At 44.0% G+C, this 19,337-nt stretch overlaps 1 protein-coding gene across 2 annotated transcripts in view; it reads right to left on the reverse strand.

Annotated features, from left to right (window-relative positions):
- The window catches only part of Tph2 (tryptophan hydroxylase 2), a 103,732-nt gene that overhangs the window by 11,946 nt on the left and 72,449 nt on the right, over positions 1–19,337 (reverse strand). For both annotated transcript variants that reach the window (XM_087557625.1, NM_173839.3), the window contains exon 9: positions 2,037–2,132. In XM_087557625.1, the coding sequence (XP_087413751.1) occupies positions 2,037–2,132 (96 nt within the window). The remainder of the gene's footprint in view (positions 1–2,036; positions 2,133–19,337) is intronic.

Here is a 19,337-nt window from a genome sequence, read left to right on the forward strand (position 1 = left end):
CAATACACACACACAATACACACACACAAACAATACACACACACTACACACACACAATACACACACACAATACACACACACAATACACACACACACAGTGGAGAACACTTTCAAATGTTATCACATTATACCAAGTTTCTGTTATTTTGACAATTACCTTTTGTTCTAACCACACCCAGCCTTAGTCAGCTGCCCAGATGTGCAGGGCTCTGATTGCAGCCCAGCTGGTACTCCCTTGGTCCACTGCTCGTCTGAGCATCTTCTCCTTTCCCAGTACCCCCTCCCGAATCCTCAAGCCTCACTGTGAGCAGCAGGGTCCTCCTTAGCAAGCCTTCTCAAGCATGGCCCGGGATGTACTAGACACAGTTGTCACGCTTTTTCTATTAGCTACTTGGTTTTTTATCTGGCACTAGATGTCAAGTCCTGGCTAGTAAGAGCCTCAGGCCATTGAATCTAGAGCACGCTGACACTGCGGTCTACACTGCCTGCCTTTGGGGCTGGCTCTAGCACATTAGCTGTGTGGCTTAGGCAAGTCCTGTAATGCCTTTATGCCCTCAGTTGTCTCATCACTAACAATAATGACATCATGTTCCTGTGGGGCTGAGCTAATATGTACAAAAATCTGAAACTCAGGGGGAGCTGGAGAGATGGCTCAGTGGTTAGGAGCACTGACTGCTCTTCCAGAGGTCCTGAGTTCAAATCCCAGCAACCACGGGGTGGCTCACAACCATCCCTAATGGGATCTGATGTCCTTTTCTGATGTGTCTAAAGACAGCCACAGTGTACTCACATATAAAAATAAATAGATAATTCTTTTTTTAAAAAATCCGAAACTCTAAGAGTTTGGTACGTTTTGTTATTTTCTCCACGTCCTTCATCACGCTCTGACTTTCAATCTCCAGTATTTGGCACACTGTAAGGAAAGATTTTTAATGAATGAGTAAATTATCTGATTATAGAAGTTATAAAACTGCCGTGCGATTGCACCTCTCAAGAATACAAATAAGCGAGCCATTGCAGGAACAACGCGTTCCCGCTGTAGTACAGGACAGCAGTCAGTGCTGAAGACAGCACCCTAAGCCAGTCTATAATCCTGATCTCAGGCGGAATGATAAAGCAAGATTAAGTTATTTTTCAGTGTGATTTCCAGATTATACATCATATTGCCTTCTAAATGCATCAAATCTTACTAGAATGTTAAAAATTATCAGAGTGTCCCAGAGCCTACCATTTCCAAATAAATGATCATTTTACTATTTAAGGAAAAAACTGACAATTTTTAAGCATCACTCGTACATACAACATCTCTCCTTGAAACTATCTTCACTCAGTTTGTGCTCTTTTAAACTGTTAATATGTACAGATCTTTTTGGTTGTGGTTCCTGCCGCTGCTGCTGCCGCTGCTGCTGCTACTGTTTTTAGAGACAGGGTTTCTCTGTGTAGCCCTGTATGCACTGGAACTCACTCTGTAGACTGGGCTGGCCTCAAACTCAATGATCTGCCTGCCTCTCCCTCCCAAGTGCAAGGATTAAAGGTGTGCACCACCACTACCATGTTAATGAACAAGTATTTAAAATACATTAATTTGGGGGGAGAAGAAATCTCCAATTTCCCTTTGAGAGGTAGAAGCTGAGGTGTCCATGGAGCCACAGAGAAGACGGGAACCAGAGTAGCAAAGCCAGGCTCCCCAGCAGTCGTCAATCAGGAGCATCGCTGTGAATTCATTGCCTGCTCTCAGCTCTAAGTTCAAGACAGCCATTTGTTGTTCCCCAGCATCTGAGTATGCATTTGTCATTCCTGTTGGCTCGGACACATGGCTGCTCATCCATTTGAGTCACACCACGAACACAGAAAGGCTTGACCCATTTTCAGAGCTGCAAAAAGGGAGGTCAGCACCCACATCTGAGGTGCCAGATCGTATATATTAAATATGTATGGGGAGCTGTGAGCAGAGATGCTCAGACAAACAAATCAATATCTTCCATGACCTTGAACCAGTCTGCTTGGGAAGGGTATTTTCATTCACAGCTTCATACCTTCAATTCTCCGATGGAGGAAAGTAACCCTGCTCCGTACGCCCGCAGTTGACCTTCTTGCTTGCAAAGGCCGAACTCGATTGTGAAGAAATAGCACTAAAAAGAAAGAAAAGAAAAGATGGACACCCATTCAGTGAACTGGTCAACAAGCTCCTTCACGGAATAAAATGGCACCCAAAATAAAATGCTGCACTGTACATAAATGCCTTAAAATTTTAAAATAAATTTAAGTCCGGAGTATTTATTGTAATTCATTCTCTTGCTTAATGACCCTGCCCTGGTTTGTATATCTCAGTGAACTTTGGTTAATTTCAGCACATGATTTTTTTTGCAATTTTTTATGATACCATTTTAAATAATAATCCTGCTCTAAGTTGAAAAAAATATAGGAAAAAGTGTAAATCACAGGGAGTCTTTTGATTCCTGTATGCAGACTTTGTGCATCAAATCTTATCTCCTGTAATAATTTTAAAATTAAAATTAATTTTAAAATTTCAGGAAAATATGAAAAAATGAATTGGAATCTAGTCACCTCAAACTTATATTTTCAATTTGATTATTCGTTCAGAAAACTCTTTTAAGTTTTATTATTATTATTATTATTATTATTATTATTATTATTATCATTCTTACTATGTACGCAGTGTTCTGCCTGCGTGTATGTCTGCAGGCCAGAAAAGGGCACTAGATCTCATTAAAGATAGTTATGAGCCACCCTGTGGGTGCTGGGGCTTGAACTCAAAACCTCTGGAAGACATTAATTATGTGCTGTGACTCTAAGGTGAGGTCTAAGCAATAAAATGCATATCCTGATAGAGTTACAGGAAGGAAATAAAAAAAAGAAACTAATTAAAAACAGAATATTTGGGGTTGGGGATTTAGCTCAGTGGTATAGGAAGCACAAGGCCCTGGGTTTGGTCCCCAGCTCCGGAAAAAAAGAACCAAAAAAAAAAAAAAAAAAAACTCTGGAAGAATAGCCAGTGCTCTTAGCATCTGAGCCAATTCCAACCCCTCGGTAGGCACCCATTAAGCTGGAGAGAAGACGGTTATTATCAGTGGGCAAAGCGTGCCCTGAGCAAGCACAATGGTCTGAGTGTGGAGGGTTTGGACCCCTGGTACTCCCATAAAAGCTAGGCATGGTAACACATCTGTAATCCCAGCACCAGGGAAAACAGGCAGATCCCAGGATCTCACTGGCCAACCAATCTAAAACAGTGAACTTCGGGTTCAGCAAGAGACCCTGTCTCAAAAACTAAGGTGGTCAAAACCAGAGATCAATAGTGATGACCAACGTCAACTTCTGGCCCTCACTCGAGCAAGCATAGCCAAGCTCGTAAATAAACATAAACACACAAACAAATAGGTGAATAACCAAATCTTTCCAGTTGCATTTGTTGAAAAACTACTGGGCGCCTGTCTTTCAGAAGTGAAAGAGAGACAAAGAAAACAAAAACACACTGACCTACCTATCAAAACTATTGTCGGTGTGTTTTCAGGAAAATCTTAAATGGATACTAATGTACGCATATGTATACGCGTGTCTATGCATAGTTTTTAAGGAGACCGTTGGGTGGGTTAGAAAAGGGAGTCTGGGAAGAGCTGGGAACAGGGTGGATGTGGTTAAAATATATTATACAAAATTCTCAGAGTAATAAAAGAGCAGGGGGGAAAAGTAAACAGAATCTGCAATTGCTTCTGTTGGGTTCAAGAAATCAACCTGGACAAGAAAAAAAAAATGTCTGCACAACCATAAAACTCTTGCGAGGGGCTGAAATCACACTGTTCTTGTTCTAATCGAGAAGTGAGAAGCCAGCAACACGTAATAAGAATTGAATCAAATTAGCGCTGTCCTGCGTCCGTGGTGCTAGGGCACCGAAGGTGTTGAGAAAGAAGAGAGTTTAAACACTCCTGAAAGGGGACAGAAAATAATTATAATTTCTAGCCCATGACAGCCTGCTCTATTTTTACCCAGAGGTTGAAATGCCCTCTGATTCTGAAGGGTTTTGTTTGCTTGTTAATGCAGGGATAACCTCCGAGGTCAGGCGGTCCCATGCTCTGCATAACTGAGCTGCACCCAAAGGAGTGGCCACTTCCAAGCCACGGGGCCTCACCTCCAGAAGCAAGGCCTCCTTCCTAATTCAGTTGCCAAAGAAATGCCAAAATTAAAGACCGTGTCGCCAATGAATATGCCTCCTTACCCTGTCTGTCCCACATTTTCTTTGTTTTACAGTATACTGCTTTTCTGACGGTATCTGGGGTACTTTTATGGGTGATATAAAACTGCTTTAATCCGTCTCACCGCATTGAAGTATAAGGCCTATGCAGCACGTGTTATCTCCTAAAAGCAAAATAAATTCCAGTGCCATTGATACTGTACAACATTCTTTGTTTGGAGAGGCCGTCCTGTGTTACAGGCTGCTTGGCATCATTCTAGGTATCAATAAAAATCCCCCACCTCAGGCTTTTGGGCAGCTCCAATAAAGTGGCTGTGATGCTTGGTTTTGTCAATTGACACAAACCCTAAACATATCTCAGAATGGAGGCTTTTAATTGGAAAAAAATATATACCTCCATAAGATTGGCCTGTGGGAAGCATTTTCTTGATGCCTGTGGGTGGTGTCACTCCTAAGGCATGTGATCCTGGTTGCCGTAAGACTGAGCAAACCACATGGATCGAGCCAGTGAGCAAGCCTTCTCCTGGCCTGCTGTATCGGCTCCGGATTCCGTGAGTTCCTGATCTGCCTTCCTTGGATAACAACTCCAAGTTGTGAGATGAAAGAAATCCTTTTCTCCCCAAGTTGCTTTTGGTCACGGGTGTTTCATTGCAGCATTAGAACCCCTAGCTAAGACAGGGACTTGTTTACTAAAGCTTTGTTATAAAGAATTTGCAAAAAAAAAAAAAAAAAAAAAAAAAAACCCTCACACACCAAAATTAACCAGATCCAAAGTCTGTCGTCTCAGCGAGCTTCTCCACAGTTACAAGTGGAAATTCACACTGGATTTTGCAGTCTCACAATTGATGATATTTTTATGCCCAGCTTGACATGATGTTTTAAAGGCTACAAAAGGACATGTGTTTTCCTGCCAAGAACCATACAATGGCATTGTGATGGCCCTGGAAACATAGATGAATCTGGCTGCAGAGCTTTGCGCTTACTATCCCCTGTAGCAGTGTATTCCTCTCTATAGGTATTCGTGGAGTGGTCATTTTCTTTCTTTTCTGTGAATTTTTCTTAATTGGAAATAAATTCTTCTCTCATAAAACGCATCCCAACCACCCTCCCTCCATTCCTCCTAGCTCCCCCAACCTCCTCTCTCCCCCAGACTTGCTCCCCCTCTGTTTCCTCCTCAGAAAAGAGCAGGTCTCCAAGAGATGACAGCTAGATGTGACAAAGCAAGGTACAGTAAGTCAAGGCAAAGTCCCTCTCATCGAGGCTGGACTAGACAACCCAGAAGGAAGAAAAGAGCCCCAGGAGCAGGCAAAAGAGTAAGTATGCGCTGGCTCCCACCATGAGGAGTCTCACAAGAACACCAAGCCAACGGCCACAACACGCAGGCCCTATGCTTACCATCTCAGACTCTGTAAGCCCTGATTAGCTGATTCAGTTCTCCTGGTGTCCCCCATCCCCTGTGAGTTCCTACAGTCTTTCCTCCCTCCCTTCTGCAGGGCTCCCTGATCTCCAAGGGAGACCTCAGTTTTAGACACGCTCTTCACACAATGTCTGACTGCTGGTCTCTGCAACCACGCACGTTTGCTGCTACAAGAAGCCTCTCTGAACTTTCCTTTCTCAATGAAAAGTTAGTTCGTGAAAATGATTGCAGCATAAATGTCAACCATGCTCTCTGTTTAGTATGAGTCTGAAGTGCTACATGAAGACCATCTTCCACCCAACACCATCCTGCCCATTGACTGTTACCGCTGCCATTGCCTACGTCACTCAGTAGTATGAGCCATGATAGGACCAGGGTCTCGCCTCCTTCTTCACTGCAAGATCTTAATATTTAGACAAGAGTCTAGCATCAAATAACTGCTAGAAATGTCTATAGAGTAGGTGAATGGGTCCGCGGGTGGAAGCCACTGTCAGGAGGGATCCGGTCGCCTAGCTTAGAGAGGCAGATGCTAGAGAACAACTCCGGTCTTTGCTGCCTTCATTTTCTCTTACTTCAGAGTAGACGCGAAAACCGAACCTGTCATCCATTCGCCCATCAGTTCGGTATTTATGCACGGGTGTTCGGCAAGCCCTTACGGTGTGTTTCAGGAGTTACTAGGAATCAACCAGGGACGAATGGTACCGCATCTCTAGGAATAGTTTGTTTGTTAAAACTGAGTGTTATCCTCAGCTCCACGCGGAGCGAGGAGGGGCCGTAGGGCGGGATGTGGAGATGCTAGAAGTCAGTCTCCCTAAAGTCTCGTGAGAATAACCAAAAACGAGAGTTGCTAACGTGTTGGAAAGCTGCAAATAAAAGCCCTCAAGTCTGCCATCCGAACAACTGTGTACAGGCTGCTCACAGTGGAACAAAGTTCTTGCTATTCACAGAGAAGCCTAGAACACACGTGGAGACAAGGCCCTTCTACTTCACCAAAATGGAAAGCTTGTGTAGGAAGGCAGGGTGATCTACCCAGCACCCATCGTGACATTTACAAGATCCAGAGCTCAGTGTCTTACAAAGCCCAACATCAGCGTCGGCCTTCCTGTAAGGTTTCTAAATAAAATAATTATTATTATTATTATTATTATTATTATTATTATTATCAGTGGGTGTGTGATTTCCCTTTACAACCCAATGACAGGCAAATGAAAATCTGGAACAAGGAAGCTGGAAGCTCACGGTGTCTCCTTGGAGTGCCTTTGGTTCGCCTCCCTGATTTATCTTACCTTTTCAGCTCACCACACAACATCCTTGGAAACTTAACGTTGAATATAGAAAACTCAGTGGGCAAATGTGTCGTCTTAGTCAAAGGTATCCGAAACACACATGCGGTGCCCGCTGCAGGAGCATCCAGGTCGACTGTTAAGTGCGTTTTTAATTCCCCACACTGCATCATTGAAACAGAATGCACAGCCCCGGTTAGCACCAAATCAGAACAGGCTGACAGGGCTCCTGAGAAGACTCCACACATCACACACCAGCCTCGGCGTCTTCCCCTGGATGTGGGCCTCTGTCTGGTTTTAATAACAAGAATTAAAAGGCCTGCATTGGTTTGACTAAAGATTCAAATGTTGAGTGGAGGATTATCCAGTGTATCCTACGCTAATACACTTCTAGCAACAGAACGGCCTCCAAGGGAAGAAGAGCCCTGTGGATCTTCCTTCCCATGGTTCTAGTGCTCTCTGGCCCCTTCCTGCATCTGGGAGTCCCTCCAAAATGTCTGCCCTTCCATGGCTCCGTCTGCTCCTTGTCTGCCTATCTTTGCCTTCATCATCAAGAAAGCCCCTGGCTGCAGCTTCGGCAGCCCGCTTTCCTCATAGAAGCAGACATTTTGCTCTGACGCGTCTTCCCATTGTCAGCTCTGTGTGTGGCTGACAGATAATAAGTAATGAAGAATTACATCTAAAACTGAAGTGTTGGCGAAATTGGAATTAGGGACTTACTAGAGATGCTTTTTTGCTCTCAATAGTAATGAAGACCTCTCTCAGATCACGAACTGAAGGAAGACACCGGCCACACATGTCTACTGCCTGGCTTTCTAGGCAGAGCCAGCTCACAGTTGAACTGAATGACCCCCCCTACAAATGTCTTAGAGTTCAAGGATAGCTAACTGCTTCTGGAAATTTTAAGAAAATGTAATTTATTTTCCTCACACAACTCTCCAGATGTGGATCTATAATATATTCCCTTGAGGTTTTTTTTTTCCCAGACAAATATCCTACCTATTATCACAAAATAAATATGCAAGAGGTAAAGAAAAAAATAAAAACACTGAGCTTTGTAAAAACACCTGCGAAAGAGAATTGCTGATTCTTGGCCGCTAATGTCTTTTAAACAGAAACAAATAATAATAGTAAAACTAACACCTCCCAAATTGAAGGCTACCTTTCATCATCAGCGCTGATGTTCATGAATTCTAAATCTTACACGCACTCGTGATATATAATTATTTGTAAATATTTTATTTGAATATAATTACATATAATTATTAGCTTAAAACCAAAACAGGAATGATAGATGGGACCTCTTCCGCAGAAGAAAGCAGAGTAATTTACATTCACAGTCATTAAGCAGAAAAAGACAGAAGCGTGAGTGACAATCTGAACTCTGAAGGGCTGTGGAACACACCTAAGGATTGCTCAGAAAAAAAAAAAAAAAACAGATAGGGTGCACAATGCTGCCATCTTCAGATCACTGCGGGTAATACACCATTCTCAACCGCGATCCAAGTTTGAAAGAACCACCAACGTGAAATCATGCCAACATAATACAGAATGGTCTCATGTGGTGATTGAAGAAAGGTCTCTCTGCAGGGCCCAAGTGATGATGCTTCAATCCCACTTGGGAAGGAGAAGAAAACAATCATGGGAGGCAGAGGGAGGGAGGGACCTGGGTGGGAAAGGAGAGGGGGAGGGGAAAGGGGGAACATGATCAGGTATGGAGGGTGTGGAGAAACAGGAGAGAAGCCTTGAGGGCCAGCAGAATGAAAATATACAACCTCGTGGGGGTGGGGAGGACGCTCTAGAAAGTACCAGAGACCTGGGAGGTGAGAGACTCTCAGGACTCAAAGGGATGAACCTTAGATGAAATGCCCTACAGTGGGGAGAGGGAACTTGAAGAGTCCACCTCCAGTAGAAAGACAGGATATCAATTGAGGCATGGGGTTGTCATCCCACAGTCAAAATTTTTGACCTAGAATTGTTCCCGTCAAAAAAAAAAAAAAAAAAAGGAGAGACTGAGGGGAAGGCAGTCCAGTGACAGGCCCAACTTGGGATCCATCTCAAAGGGAGGCTCCAAGGCCTGACACTATTACTGATGCTATGATGTGCTTACAGATGGGGGCCTAGCATGACTGCCCTCTGAGAGGCCCAACAAGCAGATGACTGAGACAGGTGCAGATACACCCAACAAATAGGCAGAAGCCAAGGACCCCTGTGAATTAGGGAAAGGCTAGAAGAAGCTGAGAAGGAGGGCAACCCCATAAGAAGACCAGCAGACTCAACCAACCCAGATCCCTGAGATCTCTCAGACACTGAAGCAGCATACACCAGCTGGTCCAAGGCTTCGACACATAAACAGCAGAGGACTGCCTGGTCTGGCCTCAGTAGAAGAAGATACACCTAACCCTTGAGAGACTTGAGGCCCCACAGAGTGGGGAGGGTTGTGGGAGGGTGGACATCCTCTTAGAGATGGGGAAGAGAAATAGGATGAGGAACTGGGGGAGGGGGGCAATGACTGGACTGTAAAAAAATAAAAGTAATAATTTTAAAAACAAATGAAGGAAGGAAAGGAGGGAGGGAGGGAGGGAGGGAGGAAGGAAGGAAGGAAAAGCAACACTGTCTTTATGTTTGGGGTTAACATCTTGAGGGACTTGCTACGGCCGCATATTCCAGTTAAAGAGAAATCCAGGTCTATCATGGAATACTAAAAATGGACATTTTCTCTTCTTGTCTCTCTGTTGAAGAGCCTCTCTGTCTTCTAAAATCCCCTGTATGCTCAGAAATAATTAGGTTTCCCTTTTCTGAGAATCATTCTGTACTGATGAATCAGGTTTAAATGGTACGTAGGAGCTTCAAGGCTAAGGATGCTAATTCTTCCTCTTTTCTCTAGGGAACAAACTTAACATGTCACTTAACAAATTCCTGAGTAGATGGGAACACGAGTGGCATATTTTCTGTCACCTTTCCAAAACAAAGCCTTTCTTGCATAGTAGTAGTATTTTTATTTAATAATCACACACATTCTCTCACATCTAGAATTCTATTATCCACTTACCCAGGCGAGAAGTAAAAAGTTCACAAAGAAAGCTGGAGAGAGCCTGACTGAAACTGTGATCCTTGCAGAAACTGCACTAAGTTCCATGTCTCTTGTTTATACAAAAGACTCCTTCACTCCCTTATTCCAATCTGACCTTCCACACGGCTCTAAGCGAGCTTAGTTACGGGGCTCCTAAACCCACCTAACATAAGAGAACAAGAACAATACACCAGAAGGAAAGCCAAAATTGTCCAAAAATGCCAAAGCACAGTATCCGGCAACTGAATAGCAAGGTGCTTCCTAACTTGGGGTTATCACTCCATAGTAGGACTTACCTCAAGCTTCAGGGCATTGACTGGCAACCTAGGCAGGCTTAACAACGCGTTCTTTTACAAGTTGTCCTCCTACCTGCCCGTGAAGCAGACAGAGAAGTTATTGGCTGCATTGTTTGCGTGAGAAAACAGGGACCCAAAATTCTGGAACTATTAGTTATGAATCAAACTTGAGTTTGCAACCTCAGATCATCCAGCAGTGATCAAGCTTCTACATGCAGAGCTACTGTGAGCTGCTGTGCTGGCAAGACAGGGCCTAGTGCTGAGGTAGTTCCAGGGGGAGTGAGTAGCCATTATCCTCACTCCTCGGGAGTCATTGGAAACCCTCCCTTCTGCAATCCCCTGTGAGTTCTGTCTCCACCACCACCACTACTTCTTTGTGGTCTAACAGATCAAGGCTCGGTGCCTGCAGAAGATGGGTGTTCCAGCACAGGACAGGAAGAACATCCAACAAATACCTGCCCCAAGGTTGTCCCTGTCATGGCCAAAGGATAAGGCTCAGAAAGAAGGAATGGTTCTGAAAGATGTTCCAGTACCAGCAATCGGTCATGTGGTCAGGATAGAAACACGTAATGTAGAAAGCTCGCTAGTCCTTTGAGGGTATTTGCTGGATTGTTTCCACTTTTGTCAGTGTACTGCTTTGCCAGGTTGTCGAGAAGGAGGGATCCAAGTCCCCCTCCCATATCCCTTTACGGCACTCCCACCACCATACTCCCATCCCCTATCCCAGCATCTACCCCTGGCTAGTTCAAATTTTAGCATCATTGAGATTTCAGCTCTCAAAGAGTGCATGCCTTCCTGCCTTTAGCCAAAATTCCTTAAGCCTGATTAAATCGCAATTGATAATAGGCTAGCAGTAAGAACTATGCCTAGGAGCGGGGCAGAAAGCTTTAGAATAGAAATATTAGCACAGCAAAAATAAATATTAGAAACAAAGGTGAAATTAATGACCGTGTTACTTAAACCATGGGGCGGGGGGCAGGGAAGTCTCCATGCCCTGGTAATGCCACACCACCTCCTCACCTCCCCCTCTCCACACACAACCATTTCTGTTGTCATTTCTTAAACCCTTTGAGCTCTTAACCACTTCTAAGAGTCATACACAAAACAGTGACTGCCCAGTTCTGCCATCTTCAAAGCAAAGGTTCCTGAGGAGGGAAATCCCCCCCCCCCCAGGAATCTGGCTTGTTGAAAGAAAGGAATTTTGCATGGTTTGTTGGTCTGCTCTGAGTCTGTGGGTTTCACTCTGTAAAATAAAAGTGTGAAATTAAAAGTATCAGACTTGGTCCAGTGTTCTGATTCCCAGTGAGATAACATCTCTAAATAAAACCTGTTAGATCGCTAAATAAAACACGCTATTAGGTCACAATGTAGACCAAACCTGTAATGTGGGGAGGCAGCCTAGGGATATGGCTCAGATAGATATAGAGCACGTACCTAATATGCACAAGTTCATGGGTTTGATTCCAGTACCAAACCCAAAAGTGTGTGTGTGCGCATGCGTGCATGCGTGCATGTGTGTTAAATTCTACTATACTGTTCTTCAGTTAAAATTCAAGGGAGGAGATTTCTCTGTTCTCGGGGATGGAATAAAATGGATCAGGAAAGAAAACTAATAATAACGATTTTTAAATGGTCCTGGGTGTGATTCTCCCCTATGTTCTCACTCTACTTTAAAACTATGGTGTTGGGAGAATTTGAAACCCATGTTGGATTTTGAAGAATTCCTAGGTGAGCTTTAAGGGATGAAGTTTCTGGAAAGAATGACACAGTGCTTCCTGCAGAACCTTGAGACTTGAGGTATCAAGAGAAGGGCTTAGAAGAACCCAAAGGTTCATCCCAGGAAGGTGCATTATGCAATGGCCAGATTGTCCTGCAGGGACTTAATGCACCAGGGTGAGGATACTCAAGAGGGCCACCCTCTCAGAGGTGAAAGGGAGGGGGTTGGAGGAGGAACCTTGTGAGGAGGGACTGGGAGGGGGCAGCATTTGGGATGTAAATATATAAACAAGTAGAACAACTACAACCACAGAACCTGCAGTTTGGGAAGTGGGAATAACTCAGCGGTAGAGCGCTCACCCAATACTCACAAAGCCCTGGGTTTTGATCCCTGGTTCCACGTAAATCAGGCATGATAACGCACACCTGTAACGTCAGTGCTGAGGAAGTGGAGGCAGAAGGATCACAGGATCAAGGCCAGCCTTGGCTACATAGCTACATAGTGAGTTCAAGGCCATCCTAGGATACTGAGACTGTCTCAGAGAGAAAGGAGAGAGATACAGAGAGAGAGGGGAGGGAGGAAAGGAGGAAGAGTAAATGGTGGGGGCAGGGGGAGAAGTCATTTCTTTTTCCAGTAGCTGTCCTCCAGCCAAAACAGAGAAAACCAAGTAGAAAAAAAAAAAGGGGGGGGGCCGGATTTGAGTGCCATCCTGTTAGCTACGATGACCCCCAAGTTGTGAGAGCAACAGATATTGTCTTAGTTGCAAGCGCTCATTGAATGAATTAAAATGCAAAGTCCTACGCTCTGAGGAAGCATTATGGCAGACCTTGTGGAAAATTGATCATCAAATATAAAAGGCACACTAAAAGAGAAAAAGAGCGTCAGCAAAAAAACAAAACAAAAACAAAAACAAAAAAAAACTTTTATTGAAGAATACGGCATAGGCTGTTTTCGGCACCTAGTGATAGTGGGAATTTTCCTGTATGTTTAAATAACTGCTGCTCCTCACAGCTCTGTGTGTGTGTGTGTGTGTGTGTGTGTGTGTGTGTGTGTGTGTGTGTGTGTGTGTGTGTACAAGCTCTCGAGCTTTTGGAATAAATGCATGATTTTTTTTTAAGAGCCCTCTGGTCATTTTAACTTTACTGCCTCACCTCCAGCTTATCTGAGAGAATTTTCCATTTCAAAGAAAGCGACCTGACTTATTATCGTTTAGCATTTACCTTTTCTACATCAGAATTTAATGGGTTTTTTTTAATGGAAAAGAGAAGAAGAAAGAAATACCCCTGCCTTCTTCCATCCACTCAAGAGCTAATGGGAATGCTATGCATTTATTTAACATGAGTACCACCTAAGCAATGGGTCCATCCTTCTACTCAGACAAGACCCAGTTAGGACACGATCACATCCAGAGCTCCGGGTCAAAGGCTGGAGGTTTCCATATGACTCTATAGTAGGAATGCTATGTTGGGGGTATAAGGACAGCCATCTAACAAGGCTAGCAGGGATTTGACAAAGGCCTGTATGATGGCAATGGCCAAGTGGTAGCCCCATCATGACTGCCGTGTACCACAGCCCTGGAGTAGAGGTCAAAACTTACTCAGGTGGCAGAAAGACTCCATATTCCTGCCTGTGCCTTCTCCAGGTTCCAAATGGCCATCATTCTCCTGTCCTACTACCCTCGAGCTGGTTGCAACTACTCAACTGACCTTCCTGCTTCTGTCTGCATTTTTATACTTGTGTTTCCACTGCACATAAAGCTCTCTCTATCACATAGCCCACTGTCAAATCCCTGCTAGTCTCCGGGTTTGATGGCCCTCCTTACATCCCCAACATAGCGTTCCTAGTACAGAGTCATACTGAAACCACCACCCTTTAAGCCTGTCCCCTCCACTACACTAAGCTTCCTGACACCAGGGAACATGATTTATTTTCTTGTGGTGGTATTTCTGTTGACTGACTGGCATATTCCACTAGCTGACACGTAGTAGGTCCTCAACAAATATGGAAGATAAGAAGAGAATGTGGATAAGCTTGAAGAGGTTTTTGGTTGGCCATGCCTACAAAGTCAATGCCAGCCAACCTGGATTATTAGTCACTAAGCTCAGCCAGTTTTTCTAATATTAAAGATTTGGGGGGAAAAGAGAGAGAGAACTTCTCTGTAGTAGCCCTCAAACAGATTTCTCAATTACAGGTTCAGAAATGGATCTAGCCATTCATGACCTCATCCAATGTTTTACCTTAACAGTAGCCCCACCCCCACCCACCTCAGTAAGGAAAGGAGGAACTGGCCTCCTTGCCACAGTCAAGCCCTGAGCATCGCAGGACCTTAGCAGCATGACTGGAGGCTAATTGGCAGGCACTGCCTACAGAAGCTTGGAAGCTCAGGCAGCCTAGTGTTTAAGTAGCTTCTGGCCTCCTCGTTACAAGTGGTGACTGAAAACTCTGTTGATTCTGACATCTGGATCCCTATCTGAAAACGTCAGGGGGAAAGTTTCTCAGTTTGCTGTTTGTGAGGAATGGGAGCCAACTGAAGCCTAGCCAGGGAAAATGCTAACAGTCCTTGGTCAGAATGTGGAAGAGTTTATGATGCGACAGACTCGAGCACTAAAGTGCCTCCTAGTCCAGACTGTTCAGAATTAGCAGCTACAAGGAATTTCTGTCAGCATCACCGTTCAGACCTTCACTCGGCTGATGACAGCACGTGAGATCAGAAGGATGCTATTTTCTCCAGGAGATGAATCTCTAAGATGTCCATCCATCCAATTCTGCTTCCCACAATATCCACTGCTCTTTTAAAAGCATATTAGGAATACAGATAGGCTTCTCTTCATGCTCCATGGACCTGCAGGTATTTTGAGTTTCACAAATCAAACGCTAGTTTTGTATTCCCCATATTGCCTCCCGGACCCTAGATGCAGTACAAGAGCCCCCATTATAAAATCTCTATAACAGGAATTCACAAAATATGGTTATGATTTTAAAGCAATACCAACATTTCTTTCCAAAAGCCTTCATTGAACTCATTAAGCAACCAACCAGCTGCCTTAAAACAACTTGACTTTCCTGTGAACACACACACACACATACACACTCACACACACACTCACATACACACATGTACATACACACATACACACCACACACACATACACACACTCACACACACACTCACATATACACACGTACATACACACATACACACATACATACACACACATATGCACACTCACACACACACTCACATATACACACGTACATATACACACATACACACTACACACACATACACACACACTCACATACACACACGCACACACTCACATACATACACATGCACACATATACACATATACACACACATACATACACACACACATGCGCACACACATGCACACACATATACACACACAATACATGCCCACATCATTTTCTTACCAGATGCATGGATCAGCATTCAATCTATATATGTGCTTAATCTTCCTTGCACGGAAGACCCACTGAAGCATATGTTACAGGTTTGGAACTACCCACGAACTGACTGGTAACCTAAGCAATTTTGTGCTCCCTGAAGGAGAAGTGAACTGATGAGCATATCCTTGGCCATCCATCCTTAGGCATGCCCCCAAAATGTTCTGCATCAAATCACACATTCTCCCCAGATGTGGTGAATTTAAAGGTCAGCTCTCCAATGCTCTGATAAAAAATGAGGTTTTTACTGACTTCCAAATGAGCTGTGGGTAACCACTATCTTTAGAGGGTCATTTTATTTTTATCCCTGCATTCCTAAAAGCAACACCCTCCCAGACATTAGGGCTAACAACCTTACACTTACTCACTGACTCCTTTCCAGGCAAGACCGGGGATTCTAAAAGATGATTATATATCTGAAAACTTGTCGAGGGGAAAAGGTATTTTTAGCAGGAAAAATAGCAGATCTCAGCACTCCACTGCATTGATCAGACTTCTTACTTTATGATTTTATTAATGAGATCCTGTTTCTCTTCTAGTCACCAACACCACCACCATCCTCATTTCTCCAGCTCACAGCTGACACCAACCATCTGTATGTGGAAAGGGGGTTGGAGAGATGTACTCATGAATCTGAGTACCTGTCACATGATGGTCTACAGTAATTGAAACTCTAGACAGCATTCAAGCTCACTTGAGCTTCCCTGTCTCTAGCAATAATCACCACCAGATATTGGAGCCTACACTCTACGAGACACAGTACTGAGAACTTTACAACATGCTCACAGCAGCCCTAAGAGGAAGACACTGTGGAGATAATGTCATTTAGAAGTCTGAGCACATTGACTTCGAAATGAGAACCACAGTTTAGGGGCAACCTCTGCATTGACCTCGTGAAAGTTATTTCTACCAATTCTGTGTCTTAGGCTCTTTGTCTATAAAACAGGAAAAGTATCATGAATAACCATTTATTAAACTATTACTATGTTTCGATGCTAAGTCCCCCCCCCACCCACCCATTTTACAGGTAAAATGACTAAGTCTTGGGTTGAGTAGCTTGGCAAATTTAAGGGACAAATAAAGATGAATTACAAGCATGTGAACCTGGCTCCTAACTCTGTGTGGTTTGCTCTATACATCAATGTCTGCCTTCTGTTCCCAAGGTGACTGGACACTGTGGGACACTACAACTGGGGTTCTTAAGTGTGTCATTCACAGAACCGGAACAGATTAAGGTCTGTCTAGCCTTTCCATGACCATCCTCTGTTAGACTGCTCTGGGCTGGGTACCTTCACCTCCTTTGTGACCCCTAGATCATCTGGGCATCACAATACACACCTGTTGGAAGTCAGTGAGTAGCCCATGCTATAAACGAGGCAGGAAAGAAACTGAGTCATCTGGGACTTACTGGGGGAAACAGTACTGCAAAGAGCATAGTTCAAGAGGGCCAAGACTATGACGAATGAGGTTAGGTCAGAAGTATAATGCACCATTTTTATAGCTTAAAAGTCATATTACAAAGCACAAAGTCGAGTAAAATATAGCACTAAAACTACACCAGTCCATGTTTGTACTTGATTTAGAGGCATCGTTTATAGCCACAAGATTAATTCTAGATCATTGAGAATTCATGAGATAATAAAGAATACCATGACTTGAGCTATTTCTGAAGTCTTCCGGGAATCATTGTACCAAGCTCTCTGGCTACTAGGCAAGCTGATGTTTTGTGACTGCCAGGGATGATGGCCCCATTCCCCCCGGCTTTCCCTTTTGCTTAATACATGGAGAACATAGAAGTCACACTGATCCCTGTCTAGCGGGACAAGAGTGTCTCAGCTCTAGCCAATTGTCACACTGCACAAGGGCATCAGATTGCTTTGGAAATCTGAGAACCGAGGCATTTGTATAACTTCTGCTGGGCAAATATGGGCAATTTTTTTAATTTAACCAAGGTATAGGGGTGTGTGTGTGTGTGTGTGTGTGTGTGTGTGTGTGTGTGTGTGTGTGCAAGAATATATTTACACATGCGCGCACACACACAAATTACAAGTCAGCTTCTTTTGGTCTGCTAGAACAGCTTTGTAAAGAATCAGCGTCCGTTGGCCATCCACCAGCCAAAGCCTTGATTTTATCTAAGCTAAGACTGTATCTCAGCTAAGAATCAAGAATTCTTAGTTGCATTTGAGAAAGGAAAAAGTAAGCAACTAGATTGATAGATAAATAGACAGAGAGAGAGACAGACAACCCACCTTTGTAGAGCTCAGCATTTAAGTGTTTCTAAAGCAAACCATTTAAAGGTACTTCCCCTTGGCTCGTTACAAAGAATTTTTAAGCCTTGGACATCAAACATAGGGCCCGTGTGTGCACATTGGAGATGAAACCAAAGTGCATCTGAAGCCAGAACAAACAACCTTTTTTGGCTCTCCTCCAGCACCTGCTTTATGTAATTTTATATTAAATTCAGTCGTCTTCCATCCAAACTGCGAACACCTGGACGGGGTTATCAGAAGCACGAGCTCACAGGGTGGAGCAGCCAAGATCTGAGCCCCCAAACGCAACGCTTTGCTCGGTTATTAAGGGAGGGCTGAGTTGACTAACAGCATCACTCTTAATCTGCTTGAGAAGTTCCATCAGGAATTCATATTTCACGCGCTCTCTCTGGCACACACGATACTTCCTCATTTATTTTCCCAAGCTGTTCCCTATGACTTGTCTTTCTCTCTGTGTTTGCTCAGGGGAGGTGCGCTATTAAGTCAGAGGCAGCTCCTCCATCTCCAGGGAGAAGCTTGACATCTTCCCGGAGAGGCCCTCCCTTCTATTATTTATAGATAAAACATTTTACACTGTAAAATAGCAGACCGGCCCCGTCTAAGACCCTTTTATGAGTAAACTGAACCATCTGCATTTCAGAAAGACAGAGCTGGGGTACTGAAAGTTGGATTACCCCCCCAAGGTCACACGCAAATGCAGAAACTCTCCAGGGTCTTTCCTGTGTGTGTGATCACTCCCATGGCCACCTGGGTGCCTAGGAGCATAGCGATGCGAAATGGAACGCTGGCACGATTTTCACACTCACCACTGTGCCAAGCAGCTTCCCGGTGCATTAGCTCATCAATTTTACATCTCTCTGGCATTAGAGAGCAGTATCAGTCTCCTTTTAAAGATGATGACATTGAAACACGGAAGATGTTATGATTCTGTCCTTGGCCACAGTCTTGTCTGTCCCAGCCAGGCCTTGAATTGTACGCTTCCGAGTTTGTTCCTACATTATCCCGTTTGAACGAGAAACTTGTTAGTTTGATGTAGCCAGGCTCCCCGATCCCCAGAATCGAAACGGGCTCCTTTCTCCCATCATCTCCCAGGCAACCTCAGCAATGGTCCTATAACATCAGATTAACCAGAACACCTCCTCATCCCTGGGAATTCTCTTAGGAATTTCCCATGCAGTGACCACCACCTTTCTGCACAGTGGTTATAAAGTCCCACTTGTCTTTGTTGTGTTGGAAGTTGAGCCCAACTATCTCCTATTGCAAAGCCCATTGCAGGCCCCCTGGACCAATTATGATGCCAATGAACCAAGTTTGCCTTACTATTCTTTGGCAAGGATCATAATTAATATTTGCTGTTATGATATCCAGCCTGTAGTTGACAACACCTAGATTTGCACCCCAGTACAAATCATCCACTACACTATACTGCCTCCATGCTGGTCCCTAGGGATGCACAGGCTCAGGAAGTTCAGAGAAGAGGTCACTGTGCTTTACAGATCTCTGGTCCTGCCCTAATTCCTACTAGAATGAGCATCCTGGGAACATGTGCTGCGGAGAAGTTCGAGAACTTTTTGGCTACTGATAGATGTGTACGGTTTTACTC

This window comes from Rattus norvegicus, chromosome 7 (genome assembly GCF_021556685.1).
Source record: "Rattus norvegicus strain SHRSP/BbbUtx chromosome 7, alternate assembly SHRSP_T2T, whole genome shotgun sequence".
NCBI lineage: Eukaryota > Metazoa > Chordata > Mammalia > Rodentia > Muridae > Rattus > Rattus norvegicus.